This window comes from Corvus moneduloides, chromosome Z (assembly GCF_009650955.1).
Source record: "Corvus moneduloides isolate bCorMon1 chromosome Z, bCorMon1.pri, whole genome shotgun sequence".
In the NCBI taxonomy this organism is placed as follows: Eukaryota; Metazoa; Chordata; class Aves; order Passeriformes; family Corvidae; genus Corvus; species Corvus moneduloides.
The window spans coordinates 10,657,975-10,676,038 of NC_045511.1; the positions used below are offsets into that span (position 1 = coordinate 10,657,975).

An 18,064-nucleotide genomic window follows, 5' to 3' on the forward strand; every position below is an offset into this window, starting at 1 on the left:
GGTCAGGACTTCTGGAAAGAAACCCTCACCTCCTGCAGAACACCAACTGGAAGCAGTCACTCACTTATCTCAAGAAAACATTCACAAGCTTGTACCACATGCAAACGTGCCAGATTCTGTAACGCACGTTCCTCATGGTAAAAAACCAAATATTTCTTGACTCAGGGAGGAAAAAAAGGACAAACCAGAGAAAAATCTACTTTAAACTATGAACAGTGTTCATAGTCTTGGAAAACTACATAATATCAGCTGCATGTTTTGGGCCACCACATGAAATTCTGACAGCTTTGTCTCTGTTACCTCTCTTAACATGATGTTTCTGTCAGGAGGGTTTTTGCAATATTATTGCAAGTATTTTTGTAGACAAGGATTTAACTCTACTTAACTGGCTTGGCCAGGAATAGGAGGTTAAACCGAGTCAGCTGTGACAGCTGGATAGCCTGAAGAGCTCCCAGTGCATCCTTTCAAGAACAAAATCTTGCCCTCTACATCTGTAAAGTATGGCATCATCCAGCCAGGACTTTAATTGAGTTCTGAAGGTCCCTAGGTGCGTTGAAAAGCATGTGACAAGAGCACAAGGAGATACCTTGGGTTTTTCTGATAAACTTCTACAGCTTCCTATTGTGCAATTGCTATGGAATCAGAAAGGAAAGATAATAAATTATTGATCTCACATCCATTTCACTACTTGTGGAGTTGCCTTAGATGCTTCTCTTTTAACTGCAAAGTGGCTTAATAGATCTTCACAGCATGAAGGCTGAGCTCTGCAGCCAGGTGGAGATATCCTTGGGTAACAGGGCAATTTTACACAGGACAGTTACAGTCAAAGCTAACTCAACAAGTTAGCAAGACCAAACATCCTCTACAAATCCACTGAAGAATACACTGGAGAATGAAACAGCTCACTAGAAAATAAATTATGTTGTTTTTATATACACAAGCCAGCATTTCTGACATTTTTCACCAGTGTTTTATACCCCCCTTTTAATAAACCACTCATATTTCCTTTGCCCTGTGAAATAAATGGGCTTAATTAAGTGGTGGAGAATAATCAGACCAGTGACTTACACTTCTCGACACCTCACTGGGATGAATCCCAAATATCACATAGATTGTGACAGAAAATACTTATGTGTTATACTCTACCCTCAACTATTTCTGGTGCCGGAGCTCTCTAAAAGAGACACCAAGAACTTGAAAAGGCATTTATTTTCCTTGCCAAACCATGAACCACTAATAATTTCCATTCCTTTAATAATTACTTTTAACTTCCAGAAAAACACTTCACTGCAAGCAAAGATCAACAGGGGATATATACAAGGATTAAAACAGATGGTTTGGATTAAAACCTATACAACAGTAACTATAGTTGACATCAGCATTTTTACTGAAGTAATTACATTGGCTATTAACTACTTGATCACTAACAGCAGATAATAAATAGACCATGTTAACATTTATAGTTATTTCCTACATTTCCTTCCTTAACACTTGCAGTTTTCCTGTTAAACTATCATATTATTCTTTGTTTGGTGTTTCAGCAATGAGGAGACCAGACACAAATTCAAAGGGCATAATGACATTCTTTTGCTTGTACACGTTTTTTGTTGATGGCTTAATATTTATTAAATACTATCTGTTTTTCCTGTTATACAGTAAGCATAGGTAGCAAACACAAAGTGCTTTTAAAAACAACACAATGCACATGGTGTTTGCCTGCCAGGCACATAATTGGTCTTGTTATTTTGTCTTTACAAAGTGAAAAACAGAGGAGGGTTCTAGCAGATAGGGATTCAAGGTTAAATTCTTGATCCAAGTCAGTTTTCAAATTTGCTTCTGAAGTTTCTGTCAGTTTTTAAGCCAGGACTACACATTTCTAGGGGAGTAATAAATAAACAAAATCCCAGACCAAATACAAAATAAACATACTTCCTTTCAGCATGTTTCTCTGAATATGCTCAGGGTACAGTTTGGGATAGCTGACAGAAGACACACTTCTTGGTCTGGGTGAATCTCTGGCATTTCCCCGGGCAGCCCCCACTCCACCATTCCAGCAGTGCTGTGCCGAGTGTTTGCGCACACGGCTGCGGGGCTCCAGCAGCCCCCACTCACACCCTTCCCTGTCACTCCCTTGGTGCCCTGCAGAACTGCACTGCTTTCCATCCCGTCCTGCCACACACCTCTCCCAGCAGAACAGATCTTGATTTAATTCCTCCATGTGCAATCTGTAGACAAGAGACACCCTTGGATGTGGGAGCTCATTTGCTCCTCTTTTCCCCTTTTGATTAATTTTTTAAATCTATACAAGCCCTTCTATTTTATCCCTGGCATTTTTTAAAAGACCCTTTGCTTACAGTGCTTTATCAAAGGCTCTCACAAAACCCACAAAGCAGGGAGTGAACAACTGTCTCTCTCCCTGACCAGCTTAATGAGAATGAAACACAGGACTGCATTGGCAATATGCATGGCTCTTTAGATAGTCCACCAACTTTATTAGCCTACATTATGGCTATTCAACACCCCTTTGCAGCAAATGACTTAGTAAAAGACATTTAATTATCTGTTAAAAAAACCCCCCCGTACTTCTACAAAAAGAAAATCTTCACTGCATTATGCAGGAAGAATTCTAAGTCCCTAGCAGCATGACAATCTGTTAGATATTCTGAAGAAAACTGACCATTGCTGTTACTACTTGATTCCAGAGCATGCTTCTACAAAGGGCAAGAATAGCAAGCAAAGTAGAGAAACCTTTATCTTAAGTAGCAGGACTTTTTCCAGCTTTAGAAGCTAGAGAGTCCTACTGGTAGTTTGCAGCTCTGCCTCTCACCTACTGCATCATTCTTGCATAGTTCATTCCAGGCACCTCTCCAGTAGTACAGAAGGGAAAGAGATTATGCCAAGTACTTTTATTCTCCAAGGGGAACCTTGCCAGAAACTTGTTGTGGAGGGTCACACCAGGGCCAAGCTCCCCAACCGTATCTCATTCCCATTCCCCTTTCCATCCTCAGAAGTTGTTAATCACCTGGGTACCAGTTCAGTCTGCTGGAGTGTAACAAGGAAGACTGGGGCAGTTGCCAGGGTTGGGAACAGGAAACTGGGGGAGTCTCTGGAGCCCAAGTGACCAAAAATTCTTCAAGGCTGGAATTAAGTACCCTTCAGATGGAATTAAGAACCCTCCAGTTCCAAAACCAGCAAACTGTGCTCACAGTTCTGCTGCAATGCTGAGAATCATCTGGTTCTGCTGCAGGTGGTGGCCAGTGCAAAGCTTTAAAAGTCACTCTGTGTGACTCAAGAATGGCATCTTGTGAACTCCTGCTCTAGAATGTTTCTTGTTCACTTCTGATCCCTTGGAACAGCTGAGGAAAACACCCAGTTGTGCCAAATATTGCTGAGGTACACACAATACTCCCTCATTTATACTGGTAGAAACCAGGTCTGTTCAATTACAGCTCTCCAAATTCCAGTCACACTTTTGCTCAGTTTCCAGTACAATCCCCACTGTCACTTCTGAAGAACACAGCATAGAAAGGGAATGTGCAACATTGCAAACAGTCTACTGGTTCTATAAATCTCTTCTCTTTTAAATCAGGCAGTGCAAGTTACTACACAATAACTGCATCACTGTTTAAATTAATGAAAAAGTCACCCCTTCTCTGAGCATTCCATTATATGCTATGAATATGCAGCAAATAGAGGTTCTTTTTCCTGTTAGAGTTGGACGGTATTGAAAGAAATTCGCTCTATGTGTACTTTACTGTATGGAATGATTCATTACAACTCATGTAATCTGCTTTTGTAATATAGAAAAGTTTATTTGCTAGAGCTACTTTTCCTTCCCCTGGTGCAGAGTTAGTTTATTAACTGCATTGATTTGACTAGTGCAGTACACACTGTTTCACTAATTCACATTAAATACACAACTACATTTAAAATACAAAGTGGAGTTAAAGACTGTAATTAGGAATTTTCTTAGTTTTTTAGGAATTTTGTTAGTTTCTTAGATAGTGGTAACAAACTGCTGTGTATGGTTTTGCATAATTTCTATCATCCAATCTTCCTCCATAAATACACAGGCTTCACTGCATGTGTGGGCAAAAGTTCATATTTCAAACTGGCCTCACTCCTCTGAAAGCAAGCCACAAGTGGCCACCATCTGGAGCAGTTCTGATTCACAGGAGGACCAGTGTGTGTTGGTGGCTAGGCTGCAGTCTGTAAGTCTGCCTGGGAGAGCAAAGATCTGCTGGGATCACAAGCTTTCCTACTGGGAGGGAGAAAGACTGACCTCTCCTTCTGACAACACCAGGCACTAACCACTGATGAGTTGCTAATTCTCACAAGTTGCCTCAAAACACAGCAATCAGAGGACTGCAAATTGGCAAGTCTGTATTTAACAAAGAACATATGATGGCAACAAAAGAGCAATGAAGGAAATACACACAATAGCAGGAATATTAAGGATGACAGAGATAACTGGATGGGGAAACTTTGGCATGTACATTATTTTACAGGGTGTCTGACTGAAGCTGATTGTCCATGAAGTGTTTTTGGCAGGCTTGCAGGTGAAGGTATTCAAAGGCTTGAAAATCTCCAGTAGATGTTGGAGTCACAGATGCGGTTTGGAGGACAAGACAAAGGAGACTAGTTTCTGCACCCCAGGTTAGCATTTAAATCATTGGATCTACTCAGATACAAGCCTAAACACAGACATTTAGGGGCACAAATACCTTAAAATGTATTTATTTTTTGAGTTTTCTTATAAAATATAGCCCTGTCTGCAATTTATTTTCAGCATGTGTTTTCCACGTTTAGAAATCCCAAATAATTTTCTGTTAAAGACAGACAGGCAAAGTCAAATCCTTTCTTCTCCATGAGACACTGTCACACAGGCCCAGACAAATGGTTTATCTAAAATATACACTACTTGGTAGGAAGCAAGAGCAGTAAAAGCAACTCAGAAGTGCACTTCCTTGGCCTTCCCTCGGATTTTTCTGCTAGTCATCAAAGCCATCCTTAATCCCAATGGAAAGTGATGATGGAAATACTATTTTTCTCTCTGCCAAAATGAATCTTCTCTTCAGCTGAAATGGTTTAGCCAGATCACAGTGGTATAACTTACGCTTCCCTGTGCCAAGCTTTCTGATTCTGGCTCTTGGAATGTGTCTGTAGCAATTTCTTCTGCATAATGGAACACATTTCTAGCTCAGAAATACTTAAACTTCAGGAAATAAGGCAACTATTCTAAAGGCTTTGTTTTGAGGTGGAAGTTTTAAACCTGCCTTCTCAACAGTTTTGCCCCCATCCACGTACACCAGGATGCACCACATTGATCAGGGTTTTCAGCTTCTCAGATTTTACTGCCAGCTCTGCTTGGACTCATGTTCCATATCTAGCTGCATATAATTGAGAAAACAGGCAAAACAGAGAAAGGCCATAGCAAAGATGAACCTACTAGAAGAACTGAGAAGAGAAAATGACCACCATGAATGAATGATTACCAACTTTATTATGTCACTACTGTTTACCAAGAGAAGGCAAGAATGTTTGCAGCTTAAGCTAAGGAAGAGTCTGTCCTTTTGCTCCTTCCTAACAAGATTAGGATTGTAATATACACAAATATGTCTAGTCTTCATGATTATCAAAGAAGTTATTAAAAATAAAAAAAATACCTGAGAAATGGTTTGTCACTGCACTGACTGCATCTATAAAATTTGAGTTCACCTAAATCACAAAACATGTTTATAGACAAGACCATTTTTCTGAATAGCTCAGGCCAAGCGAGGAAGTCCCTGGTACCTCCTGACTCCATGAACTGATGGATGAATTTCCCTTTCCTAGAAGAGAATATGCTGCCATTCAAAGGCCCCTTTCTGCTTATTCTAATTCTCATAATTCCTTCACATGGCACAAAAGTCTTTAGACAACGTGTCTGCTACTAAACTCCATGGAGATGGCAGGACTCAACTGCTTTCTCTCAATCCAGTGAGAAGACCCCTCACCTTGGGAGCAGCAGAAAACCTACAGTGGGTGGCTGAGCAGCTATGACACTACCCAGAAGAAAGCACACAGAATTATGCACGTTGAAACAAGGCAGCTGCAAGGAAGAGGCCCAGTTCAAAATGAAGACACCTAAATTTAGCTCTCTTTATGCCACATAGGGCAAAATGCAGTTGCCTAAACATGTGTAGCTATCTCGGACTGCCCAGGATACTCTGCCTGCCTTCCAGCTTCTGCTTTAAAGGCATAGGTGTGCTATCTACAAGTTTTATGGAGATTTTTTGAGTACCTAGAGGATATCCCTGTGATGAATATTATTCTTAGGTGTCCAAGCTCCCAATAGTCATTAGAGAGTTAGTCAAAATAGGCCCTGGAACAAAGAGTAGCCAATAGAGTTGATTTAATTGCCTGAAAAGAGATGGTCAAATACATATCAAATACTGGCCTTAAGATTTTCACAGAGCTCTTTAAGCTTCTGACCATTCCAGAAAGATGCAGATGTCCTGCAGGTGCTCTGGTATCACCAGGAGCCCTGCACAGAAGTCTTGGCTACTCAGGCATGTCTTTAATGACACTGAAGCCCTATGCACGCGTTATGGATTCAGACTCCAGCTCTGCAAGTGGAGCACTGATACCCAGTGCACAGATATAGTAGGTTGGTTTATCATGAATATGTAGTGCACACAAAGCATCAAAGTACAACAATAGACACCAGTAAAACAAAAGGACATCCTGATGGAAATAAAAATTTGATTGGATTTGTTTTAGAAAGGAAAATAACTTATTCTATTTCTTACATAAAAGTTATGCAAATAGAATATTTGAGCACAGCAGATTCATCAAATAATTTTAAAAGTTGTAATGGAAAAAGATAAATACATTTTTCAAATCTGATTAGATAAAATGAACAATAATTTAAAGCTTGTAGCTCTTAAAATTGTCATTGTACAAAACCAGTTCACACAAAATTATTTTTCTTGTGCTATCATTAAATATGAATGCCTCTCTAAACCTGTTTCAGAGGATGAATTAACATAACTCTAATAGTCTGGAATGAACTTTGATCTATCATAAAAATACAGTAAAAGACATTTCCCAATTTTTTTCACTGGGAAGAAATTAATTTTGGAACTTCTTGAGCTTATGTATTGTTTTATTAACTGGGACTAATTCCCAGTTTATTCCTCTGTGTCCTTATGTGAGCTACACTCATCAGTTGTAGAGAAGGAACAAGCAAACAACATTACAACTTTCATTTTGCTTCCTGAACATATTTCAGTCTGTGTCTGGAGCAAATCCCTTCAACTGCTTCTGATGTCAGCAGGTATAGTAACCAAAATACCTCGGTGAATTCTGGATATGTATTTGAAACATCACAGTTACATTAATGTAAAATCTCAAACACAAACTGTGTATTCGTACACAAATACAAGCTTTTTTTTTTTTCCCCTGAACTACAATTAATACTGCACAGATGTAGGAGATCTGCTTATGAGGCAACACTCTTTCTTGTTTATGTACCTATTTAACTAAATTAAACTGAAATGTCAAAATCACACAATTCCCCATCTTCAAAGCAATCTAAATTCCCAGAAGCCTAATTCCACCGACAAAAATGTCTTAATCAGCTGTGAAAATGGGCCCTGTGCTTTCTAATCCTGAAGGCACAAAATCCATTTACCTATGGTAATTATGCACCTATTAGAAATTACCTTCCTGTTGTTGTGGCCTTTACTTTCTTTCTACCCCTGCCTCTGTTCTGCCCTTGTCATTGTACATCAGGCAGCTACAGGCATGGACAGCACATGGGTCAGCAACCCTGATAAAGGGCTGGAAGTCCCAGACCTGCTCAGCCCTGAATTACAGTCAAAGAACTGGGGCAGTGGACATGCTTGATCACTTTGAACATCACCCTCTCAGAGACAGTGGGCACCGCTGTCACTTCATGCTAGCCGCAGTCTCAGTTTAGGGAACTGGCAAGCCAGCCTCTTTGCAAGAGGAGAGCATGAAAAACAAGCTAAAATAGAAAGCCTCCAGCAGAACTGGCTACCAGCCTGGAGACAGCAAAGAGGTGACTAAATGTCCAGTGTCTGGTCTCAACTGTTGTGCAGTTGCCTGGCCAACTGCTGGCCTCCCACCCTTGATCCCACCAGAAGGAAATATAGATGGGGTTTCACTCTGTCAAGGCTGGATCTGGCTTCATGGCACTAAGCCAGCCCCAAGCACCCTCTTGTAAGGCTGATCTTAAGCTTTGTTTACTTTCAAGACACAAAAGCATCCCATGTACAAGTCTGTATTACACTGGTTCAGTACTGGGCTTTGGTACAAGACTACCCAGCATATGTAATTTTTATTTCTTCTGCTGCCAGAAGAAATAGAACTACTGACGTGAATTTTTTAGGGAACCATGACACCATAGATCCAATCCCCAGGCAATATATCAGATATGGTACAAGTACAGAGCACATTTAATTAAGTTTATACGGAGGTGTCAGCAAGACTGTGCTGGGCAGAGCACTTTAAGATTGTCAGGATTCATCACCCGAGTGGGGCTGGATACTCATGAGAACTTTTGCAGATGTGAGCACACTCACATGGAAGAAAAAAAGAACAAAACATGTAATAAACAGGTCTTGTCTAATACTCTGCCCTAAATCACAAAAGAACAGCAAATGGATGTTCTTTTATGCTGTTATCTCAAATACCCATGTTCAATTTATGCTTCCTTCTCTGACATTCTCAACTGAGCATGTGCCCAACTCAGAATTAATGCGTTAAAGCATTAGAAGCAATCTAGTCATTAGCAATCACTAAACAAAGTGATTCCATTCACATACACAATCTTCAATAGTACAACAAATCAGGACATAAATATTTAGTACTGTGTCTTGTATTTAAACACAGAAACAACCAAAATATTCTTAATTTTTTGTTCTGAAGGTAATCTAATGGAAGTTACTGTTTCATCAGTATAGACAAAGTCACACAAAGATGATGCTGTGGTCAAGTTTTATTTGTAACGCAGACTATTACTGCAGTTAGGACATCTGGACCACAGCTCATCTGCCAAGGATCATATAATCCTCATGTGCTGTTAAAACTCAAGAGAAAAATCAGTTGGTCCAGTAGACTGCCCTGGGGATTATTTTTGAGTTGAATGAGTCTACTGTAAAATGCAGACATGGCAGGGGAAAGGATCAAGTCAGGACACATTAAGTTTTGTTCTACTGACCATTCTGTAGTGGCAATGAAGAGAAGCTGGTACATCTATATATTTCATAATTGTTAAAGAAAAAGCCTTAACTAGCAGTCTTATAGATTCTTTTCCTGGTAACACAGAGGACAAGCATTTGAGACACACACATAAAAGTAAGTAAACAGAAACTTGTGTTTTCTCCATCCAAACCTGTTTGCTAATAAACAGAATCAACTTTATAGAAGAATTGTCTGAGAACCGATCACCTGAGTTTTAATTTTTTCTTATTTCACCTTAATGTCTCCATTAACATCAAAGTCACATCCCATATGCCTCTCCAGTGCTTCAGCATATACAAGATACCTAGAAATTCAAAGTATGCAACTCCAAGAAAATACAGAACTGCATCAGTACAAAGAACTATGGTTATACCTTTAAAATGTAGGCCAGTTGTGACTACAGGCAACTATGTCATAACCTTTTGGCTTAGTATCATATTCTAAAACTAGAACTAGAAAGGCTAATGAAACATGTCTTGCAATTCTATGTACATTTAATTTGCACTCAGTAACACAAAAGAATGGAGCTAAAGAAAAAAACTGAGAGATGTCAGAAATTTACATTGACAGTTGTATCACTTTATTTAGAGTTTGCTATGGAAGCTGTTTTCATTCCACTTTTAATAAAATTTCTAGACAAACTGCCCCTTCTGACTTGTTCTGCTAATACAGATTTTGGTTAGGAAGTCAGGAGGGGCACCTGTTTACAGAGCTGCAGCTGCTCTGTAACTTTGGGAGAAGCAGTGACACGTCTGCATAAAATTACTTATTATGGAAAACTGTTTCTGCTGTCTGTTCTGAAGACCAGAACAGCACAGAGCTGACCAGCTTGAGCTGCACTTCTTTACATAATTAGATCATAGCAAGCATAAGCAGATAATCTGACACAATATGCAAGTCCCATTGGAGTTCACGGGTTTTGTTAAATGACTTTAAGACCAGTCCCAGCTGGCTGGTCGAGGGTACACATTCTTTTGAAATCCCATAGTCCCTACTCAAGAATTACCAAATTTATTTCTTATGAATCTTGTTCATATTGGCCTGAGATTTAAAGCATACAGTCTTTATATGTTTCCTCTGTATGTTCAAATAGTCCTATTCTTAACATATGACTATACTAAAAGACTTGTTTGAGAAAAAAACACTAGTTCATATAAAAAATGAACCTCATACAATTCTTTCATAACTTCAATACCCACTCAAAGAAAATCCAGATTTATCCATCTTGCTTACACATCAAAAACTGTCTGCGAAATTCACTTTCATTTGGCAACATGTCCCAATCTCATCCACTATGTCTACAAAAAGATTAACCGATGCATTTTTCACATTACATACATGGGTTACTGCAATCAAGAAAGTTGCATGAAAAATTCAATATAAAAATAGTGTTTATATAAATCTACATATATATACACACACACAGAGAAAGGCATGGAAAGGTATCATAAAACTTACCATCACTTGCAGAAAGTGAGTCATTTGCATAGATCAGTGCCAAAGTAAACAGCAGATGCCGAAGATCCATACTTCTGACTCTGTCGTGACAAAAGACAGTAAGAGAGTTTCTTTATAAGCAAATACTACTAATATGATATGACATTTAAGATATCATCTAGTTTTATTGAATTTCTGATTGGATTTAAACCAGAAGTATATTTAGTTTACAGTTCATTGCCTCATAAAGTAATACATCATCTTGCAGTCTAGAACACATAGTAAATACCGTATTTACAAGAGAGCTGGCTTATGTGTCTTTAGTTCATTAAATAGAGGGTGGAAAAATCATGTATTGTCAATTGATAGACTGCATCCACAAATGACTTTACAACCTCCAAGAATGCAAACCTTTACAATCCTAGCAAACCAACAAGCCTTTACAATTTCCCCAAAAAAAGCACACTCCTCATTTTCCTTAATTCACTTGAGCCTCATTTTCACTTAGTTTACTCCACACATCATACAACCCCATTGCACAACCCTGTTTTGAGACACTACTTTGCTCCTGCCATTATCACCAGCATCTGGTAACAACAGTGAAGGGCAACAGCTGCTCTGTGCTGGACCTGCAGACTGTGCAGAGTTCTGCACAAAAGTGTACCTTGCAAAAAACCCAGAACCTCATGAGGTGTCCATACAGAAGTATGGGGAAAGCATCCATACCACAGATTATGACCTGACCATTTATAGCCACAGAGATTACCAGAGACCTTCAAAACTAAAGCTACAACACACATGCTAAAATGAGCATGGATGGCTGGACAAGTCAGGCAGCAGTGTTTTGTTCTGTGGCACCAAACTACCACGATACACCGACACCCCACTCAGAGAGGCAGAGAGAGAAAATAAGAGCTCGACCTTCATATTTGACTGTAAATTGATTTGACAGACCTTGATTCTACACTGGACTGTTCTCAATTAGAGATTTTCTTTAGGTGACAGCAGATTAAATCACAAACATTAAATCCAAACAAACAAGCCCACTAGCAAGTAACAATTTCTAAGTGGGTGTTATCAAGTAACAAACAATTCATGCTATCAAATCTGGGTGTCAGAAACTAGTCAGTTTCTTAGTGCAGTTACCAAAGTTTGAATTAGGTTAAAAACCATAAGACACAAGAATGCAGAGTGTGTAAAGCTAGAGTAATGCCAAATTTAAAAGGTAATACTCTCAATTTTCTTACACTAAGAGAACAGAATGAATCACACTAGAGAAAAAAGCCAAAACTATTTCCAACTCCAGATTTCTCATCCATGCTATACAGTACAAAACTTGAAAATTAGAAGGTATTTTCTCACATCCTCATTAATGCAACTGCTCAATAATTCTCAGGTTAAAGGCTCAGTATAAAAGGCATTTAGTCAAACTGCTCTGGACTGGCAGAACCTCAGTCAGACCTGCAAAGGCAAGCCAGGAAATGCTCCCCACTGCACACACATCAGGACAAGGATGCCCAGCAGCACCACCCAGACAAGCTTGGGCCAGCCTGAGTGGGCATGGGGCTGCTACACAAGGAGAAGAGCTGTAGGAGCTCTGTGGACTAGCCAGGCATCAGCAGGCCTTTTCTCTGGCCAAGCAGACATGGGTCACTCCAAACAGGACTCCCCTGTTCTCAGTGAACTGGGAGTAAAGAAGGGGTACAGAAGTGCTTTACTGAGGACTTGGGCAGTGTGGGAGTGAGACAGCTTGGGGAGCAGGACCAGGAGAAGTGACAACAACAACTGTTGGAATGTACCGACCTGGGACAAAGTTAATAAAGCAAATGACAGGCCAACTCTCGGAAGAGAAGATATACTGCCACAGTACAAGGTTCATCCAAGATCAGCCATATTTTCAGGTAGCTCAATTGGTCCCCCTGCTTCATCTGTACTCTTGTTTAAAGAATTCTTATTATCTCTTATTAATAAATCTTCTACAAAAATGTGCCCCTGTGTTTGTCAATTCCTCTCTTACACTATTTCTACCCCATCAGTCTCTTCTCCCCTTCAGCTCTTCCACTTTCTCCCTAAGTGGAGATTTTCTCTTTTACAGGCCTGAGCACAATGTCACATTATTTACAACTCTCCTGTTCTCTTCCGGAACAGTACCCTGGCATCCCATGCCCATCCCATCCCCTATTCACACTTTCCTGTTCTCCCCCATCCACCAGCCCATCTTCCAACCACTCTTTTCCAAGCCTTTCTACTACTTCCTGCCTAGTAACAGCCACAAGAGAAGGCCAAACCCTCACAGGAATACTCCCATGAGAACAAATGTGATCAGAATCCATCATTCAGGGCACACAGTTTCATTTTTCATAACCACACCGAACAACTCTGGTGGGACCAGGGTTGGCGCCCACATGCAGCTGTCACAGCATGGCTATCCTCTCCATCCCTGCACACCTGACTGGTGGCCATCTCAGCATCCTTCCAAAAAGAGTGGTTTGACAGCTGAAGCACTAACCCAGAAGCCTGGAAACATCACAGAGGTCAACAAACACTGCACTTCAGTAAGGTCATGTTATTGCAGATGAAAACAATCCCCTTCCAGTACTGCTGTTCCTCTTGCACTGGCAGACTTGTTTACATAGCTGCAACACAGTGAACTCCGTCAGGAAATTGTTCCAGTTAAAATGAATCCATAAATATTCATTGTAATGAACCTGTTTGCAGACAGGTTTTTTAGGACTCCACAAAGACACAGCCCAGGAGCAGAGCCAGGGCAGAACATGGGAGTGAGCAGTCAGGGTGGAGGGGAAGCCACAGCCACAGCCACCCTCCAGCAGCAGCTATTACTTGTTTAAGAGTAATTATACAATTATTGGGAAATTCCCTGCTCAGCCACAGACCTTGACTAAAACAACCAGCTCTCTGAAACAGGTCATAGGATTAATTCGCATTCCTAAACCTCAGAGGTGATCAGAATTGCTCCTTCATCCCTTGCCCTTTTGCCAGTAAAACGCTGTATAGAAACAAATGATGCTTCTTCAGCGGACTCTCACAAATGCCAGAATCTCAGTGAGACAAAACAACACTGCCTCTGCTCTGCCTGAAACCACATAGGGTATCCCACTGAGTTATCCATTCAGACAAGTTGTGTCTGTGAAAAACATCCAGTTGGTATACTCTGAACATACCCAATATGGACAGGACTGTGCTCAAAAACAGTAACTGCTCTCATACGGATGCATCATGCTCCACCCTCTGTCCAACAGCCTCTGTAAAGGACAAGTTGTGCTATGTCCTTGGAGCTGCAACCCAGAGCCCTTGGGACAGGGCTTGTACTCAAGTCCTCACCCAGGCAAATGGAGCTCTGCATGGGGTGTGAAGCACCAGGGACGTGACCTCTGCATCCAGCACAAACACCAAAAGCTTGGCTGGGCTGCAGTAATGAGGGTCACTACTAGCAGTATTTGAGATTAAGAGAGAGCTACACTGCCACAGCTCCACTCTCATGGGAGAAGATCTGGTGGAAAGCAGGAGCTGCCCCATTATGAAACCACTTTTGGTGGTACAGAATAAAAATTCTGAGAGAAGGGTCCTCTGAAGTGCCACCTGCATCACCGTCAGACAACTACTGCCTTGCAGAAAGTTCTCAAAAATCTGTTCCGTAAATGGCCCTTCCTCTAAGACACTCTTGTGAGCTTGCTGTCAACAAGAACAGTATTGTCCAGAGGCTTCACTGTTAGCATAGCAAGAGACAGCTTCTCTCTAGACATTAGGACAAACCTGACCTTTTACAATCCAATAGTATCTACCTCCCAACATCTACCCTATGTGCCTATGAAAGATAAATGGCACTAATAAAGTCCCTCTTATTCAACAGAAAAAAAACCCTCAAGTGTCTGTAACACACACTGTTCTAAAGAATAATATTCTATGTCTTACCCAACTCCAGCAGCTTGTAAGAATGAACAGAGTTAAAATCAGGGAAAAAAAATTACAGCAGCTGACTGTCCTCAAGCCAGCTGAAACTTGACCACAGAAACATTTGGCTAGAGGTCAGCTCAGGCTAATTACATCAGTACAGGAAGGGAGCCAGGAGTTATAAAAAGGATAAAAAAAAAAATCTTGGCCCTTTTCTATAGCAATGTTGGAGTAAGGTCAATCACAAGTGAATTTAAACACAACATCTTTCCAGTGGGATGTGAATAGAGTCAGCATAAACAGGAGAAACTGGGCTAAGAAGCTCCCTGAGAAAAGAAACAGTTTAGTCACGGCACACTGAGTTTTTTTGCATCTGCTCTGGTCAGGTAAAATTGTTAACACTCAGAGTAAACCAGAAGGGGTATTGCTTATAAACAAAACTTGTTTGAAGTGAGATCTTGACCTTTAGATAGTTTCTGAACCTGAAAGAACCAGAAGGAAGGAGAAGAACAAGGACATTGAACTGCACCTATCACGGCATTTCTGCTTTTGCCACCACCATTAACTCAATATACTCCAAATATGAGAGTTTTTCCCCAGTAACCTCCTCGAGTTTATAATTTCTTGTCACAGCATCATCTCTGCAACTCGTACAGAACCAAAGGTAACCCCTCTGCTGCAAACCAAACCACAAAATTACTGAGTGAAGGATTAATCTGAAGAGTTTTCCATACACTGCTGTTTCATCATTCCATTAGATCATAAAAAGGCAAGAGCACAAGAGTGTGCCATGCACGTGAACATACACCAGCAGATCCACCACCAAATAAGAACAAGTACTGAGAAAGGAATGTAGCTCCAGGCTTTCCAGGTCTGTCCTGAATCTTTATTGCAACTACCAAATATATATGCATGTACTTCTGAAGAATTTTTCTGGGTGAAAGGCCTTTATTTTTCACAGTGTGGACATTTCTTACAAGTTATTTCAGGGCAGGACCAATGACACCAAGAGGTAATCTTTCTGTGCTTGCCAAAAAACATCCACACCACTTTGGCTGATCATGCACAGCTGAAATCACTTTGCCTGCGTACCCTCCTTCCCCTGAGTGCCAACAGGATGGAGTCATTCTGCAACTGAAATTAGTTTTAGCCCTTCCAATCAACACAATCTAAAACTGCAATGGACTTAAAGCCTTCTTCCCTTTCTTGCTGATACTACAGCTTGATTAAGTCATCAGCAGCCCTTGGACAAGTGCCTGTTTTTATAGAGCCCTTGTCAGGGCTATATATTCAGCCACAGTAAGAAACAGAAATAACAAATTGTCTCAGCTGGTATGAGTAACACACCATTCACCTATTGTGTGCCGTTATCCTGGACATAGAAAGAACAAGGAATGATACCACAGAAGCAGAAGTTACGTACTCCAAATTAAATAAACAACCAAACAAAAACCTCATGAAGGGCACATTTCAATTAAAAAAAAAAAAAAAGAAGTCAAAACCTTAACAACAAAAGAAGCACCAGATAAAGTTGCATTTACTATGCACATTTTTATGCAAATTTGAGGACCATAAAAAAGTACTCTATAAATACTAATTAAACCTATGGAATAGAGGCAATTTTATATATTAATTAGGTCTTTATATAAGTTAAATAATTTATAGTAATTTCAAGTGTTAACATGTTAAAATTGCAACTGGAAGCTGTTGAATTAATTGCTCACTTTGAGTTTAAAAAAAAATTTTTTCCCTACATTCACTTTTAATTTTGGAATAGAGAGTATATGAAATTTTAATATCAACACCCAGTTTATTTCTCTCTCTACTGTAATAGACACCTTTAGTGCTTTTAGTTGATTTGTTTTTCCTACGGATTGATATGTCAGCTAATGACTCTGATTTAAACTTGTAACAGGCCAAATGATTATCAGTTCTTGGATGTGGTTAAGGAGCCCTTCAGTGAATCCATACTTTGGCCATTACTCTGGGCTTGTACTAAAGCTGTTTAGAGTAATTCTCAAAAAACTTGGCTAAGATGTCTAAGGATGGCTGTGGCACGTGATGTATCAATTCTTTATTTACAATAAAATATGTTATACCTTGACTGCAGTAACCAAATGGACTAGGTACATAGAGGGTGGATCTCATCTCTAAGATTAGTAGATCTCTCCATCAGAAAACAATTCCTAAAAGAGGACTGCAGTTATAGCCTTAAATTTCTGCCTACCACACAGAAAAATTTGAACTTGGAATAAACTTAATTGCTCTGTTTGCCTTTCAGCCCGCAAAACAGTGAAATAGATGTATTTCAGGTAAAAGAAATTGCAAACATTTAGCTGCATAACATGCAGATGTGAATTGCTGAGCAGATACTCAGCTTTACATATAATTGTATCATTAAGGAAGATTCAGACCTGTTTATGAGAATGGTAATTTTTTCAGGCTAGAAACACTTTCTCAACTCTAGTAGTAATTCTTCCAAGGCATCTCCTTTTTTTAAAATTATTTTTAGTTATTATTAGCATTTAGATAGCAGTCGTCCCATCTTTGCTTTGTTATTTGTACAATGAATCACAAAGAAAAGTTGGAGAATTTCTTTATTTAAGCAAATGTATATTCCAGTTTGTTTGAAGAAATATAATGCATCCATTTAATGTCCAATATCACGTCAAGAAAACAAAGAGAAATATCTATGTCTATATCTAGAACCAACACCCTAGTAATCTGTACTAAAAAAAAGTGGGTTTGCTCAAAATCATTTCACTGAGATAATTATTCTCACTCTACATAAAGAGATTAAATGATATTTCCAGTGCTGTGAAAAAAACTTTGTGCAAGTGTGAAAAAACCCCAAACCACAAACTCTTCAGTGTCTTGCCAGCAGCATTGAAGTTCAAATCCAATCAGGACTACAGCAGTGTGGACCCAAGCCAGCAAAGCAGTATAATACATCTCATTTCAAGGAGGCAAGATTATATATTTAACATGAGAACATGGCTAAGTAATTCTCCTAGCACTGGAAGAGAGCTTAGCACCTCAAAGAAATTAGGAAAAAATTATGAAGCACAGGAATCACGGTGCAAAGCAACCTGTGTGACACCACTGGGAGTTAGACTGGAACAGGAGGGAAAACAAACAGGAATAATTTCATGCTTGATAATAAATAACCATCTTACATGTGCTGCTGGATCTTCACTATACAGCAGTCTTCAGCTGGCACATTCTCTGCAAGCCTTCTCTTGTGTGCCAGTATCTGCAAATCACTTGAATTAAAAAACATACTACCTGGTACCTGGGCAAATATAGTCAGTTAGGTTTCAGCACATATCCTAAGTAAATCCTCATCTGATCTCTTGGAGCTTTTCTGTAATGTGAAAACCCTGCTCCCTCTGATTTCCTTAAACTGCTCTTTGAAGTCTGCAAGGCAGGTTTGGGTTTAAGGTGATTGGAAGAAATTGAGGATGCT

General features: G+C 39.8%; 1 protein-coding gene across 4 annotated transcripts in view; it reads right to left on the reverse strand.

The window, feature by feature from the left end:
- Positions 1-18,064, reverse strand: part of GHR (growth hormone receptor) — a 152,011-nt gene that overhangs the window by 53,889 nt on the left and 80,058 nt on the right. For all 4 annotated transcript variants that reach the window (XM_032095338.1, XM_032095339.1, XM_032095341.1 and 1 more), the window contains one exon: positions 10,708-10,787. In XM_032095338.1, coding sequence (XP_031951229.1) covers positions 10,708-10,777 — 70 coding nt within the window. In that variant the 5' untranslated portion in view covers positions 10,778-10,787. The remainder of the gene's footprint in view (positions 1-10,707; positions 10,788-18,064) is intronic.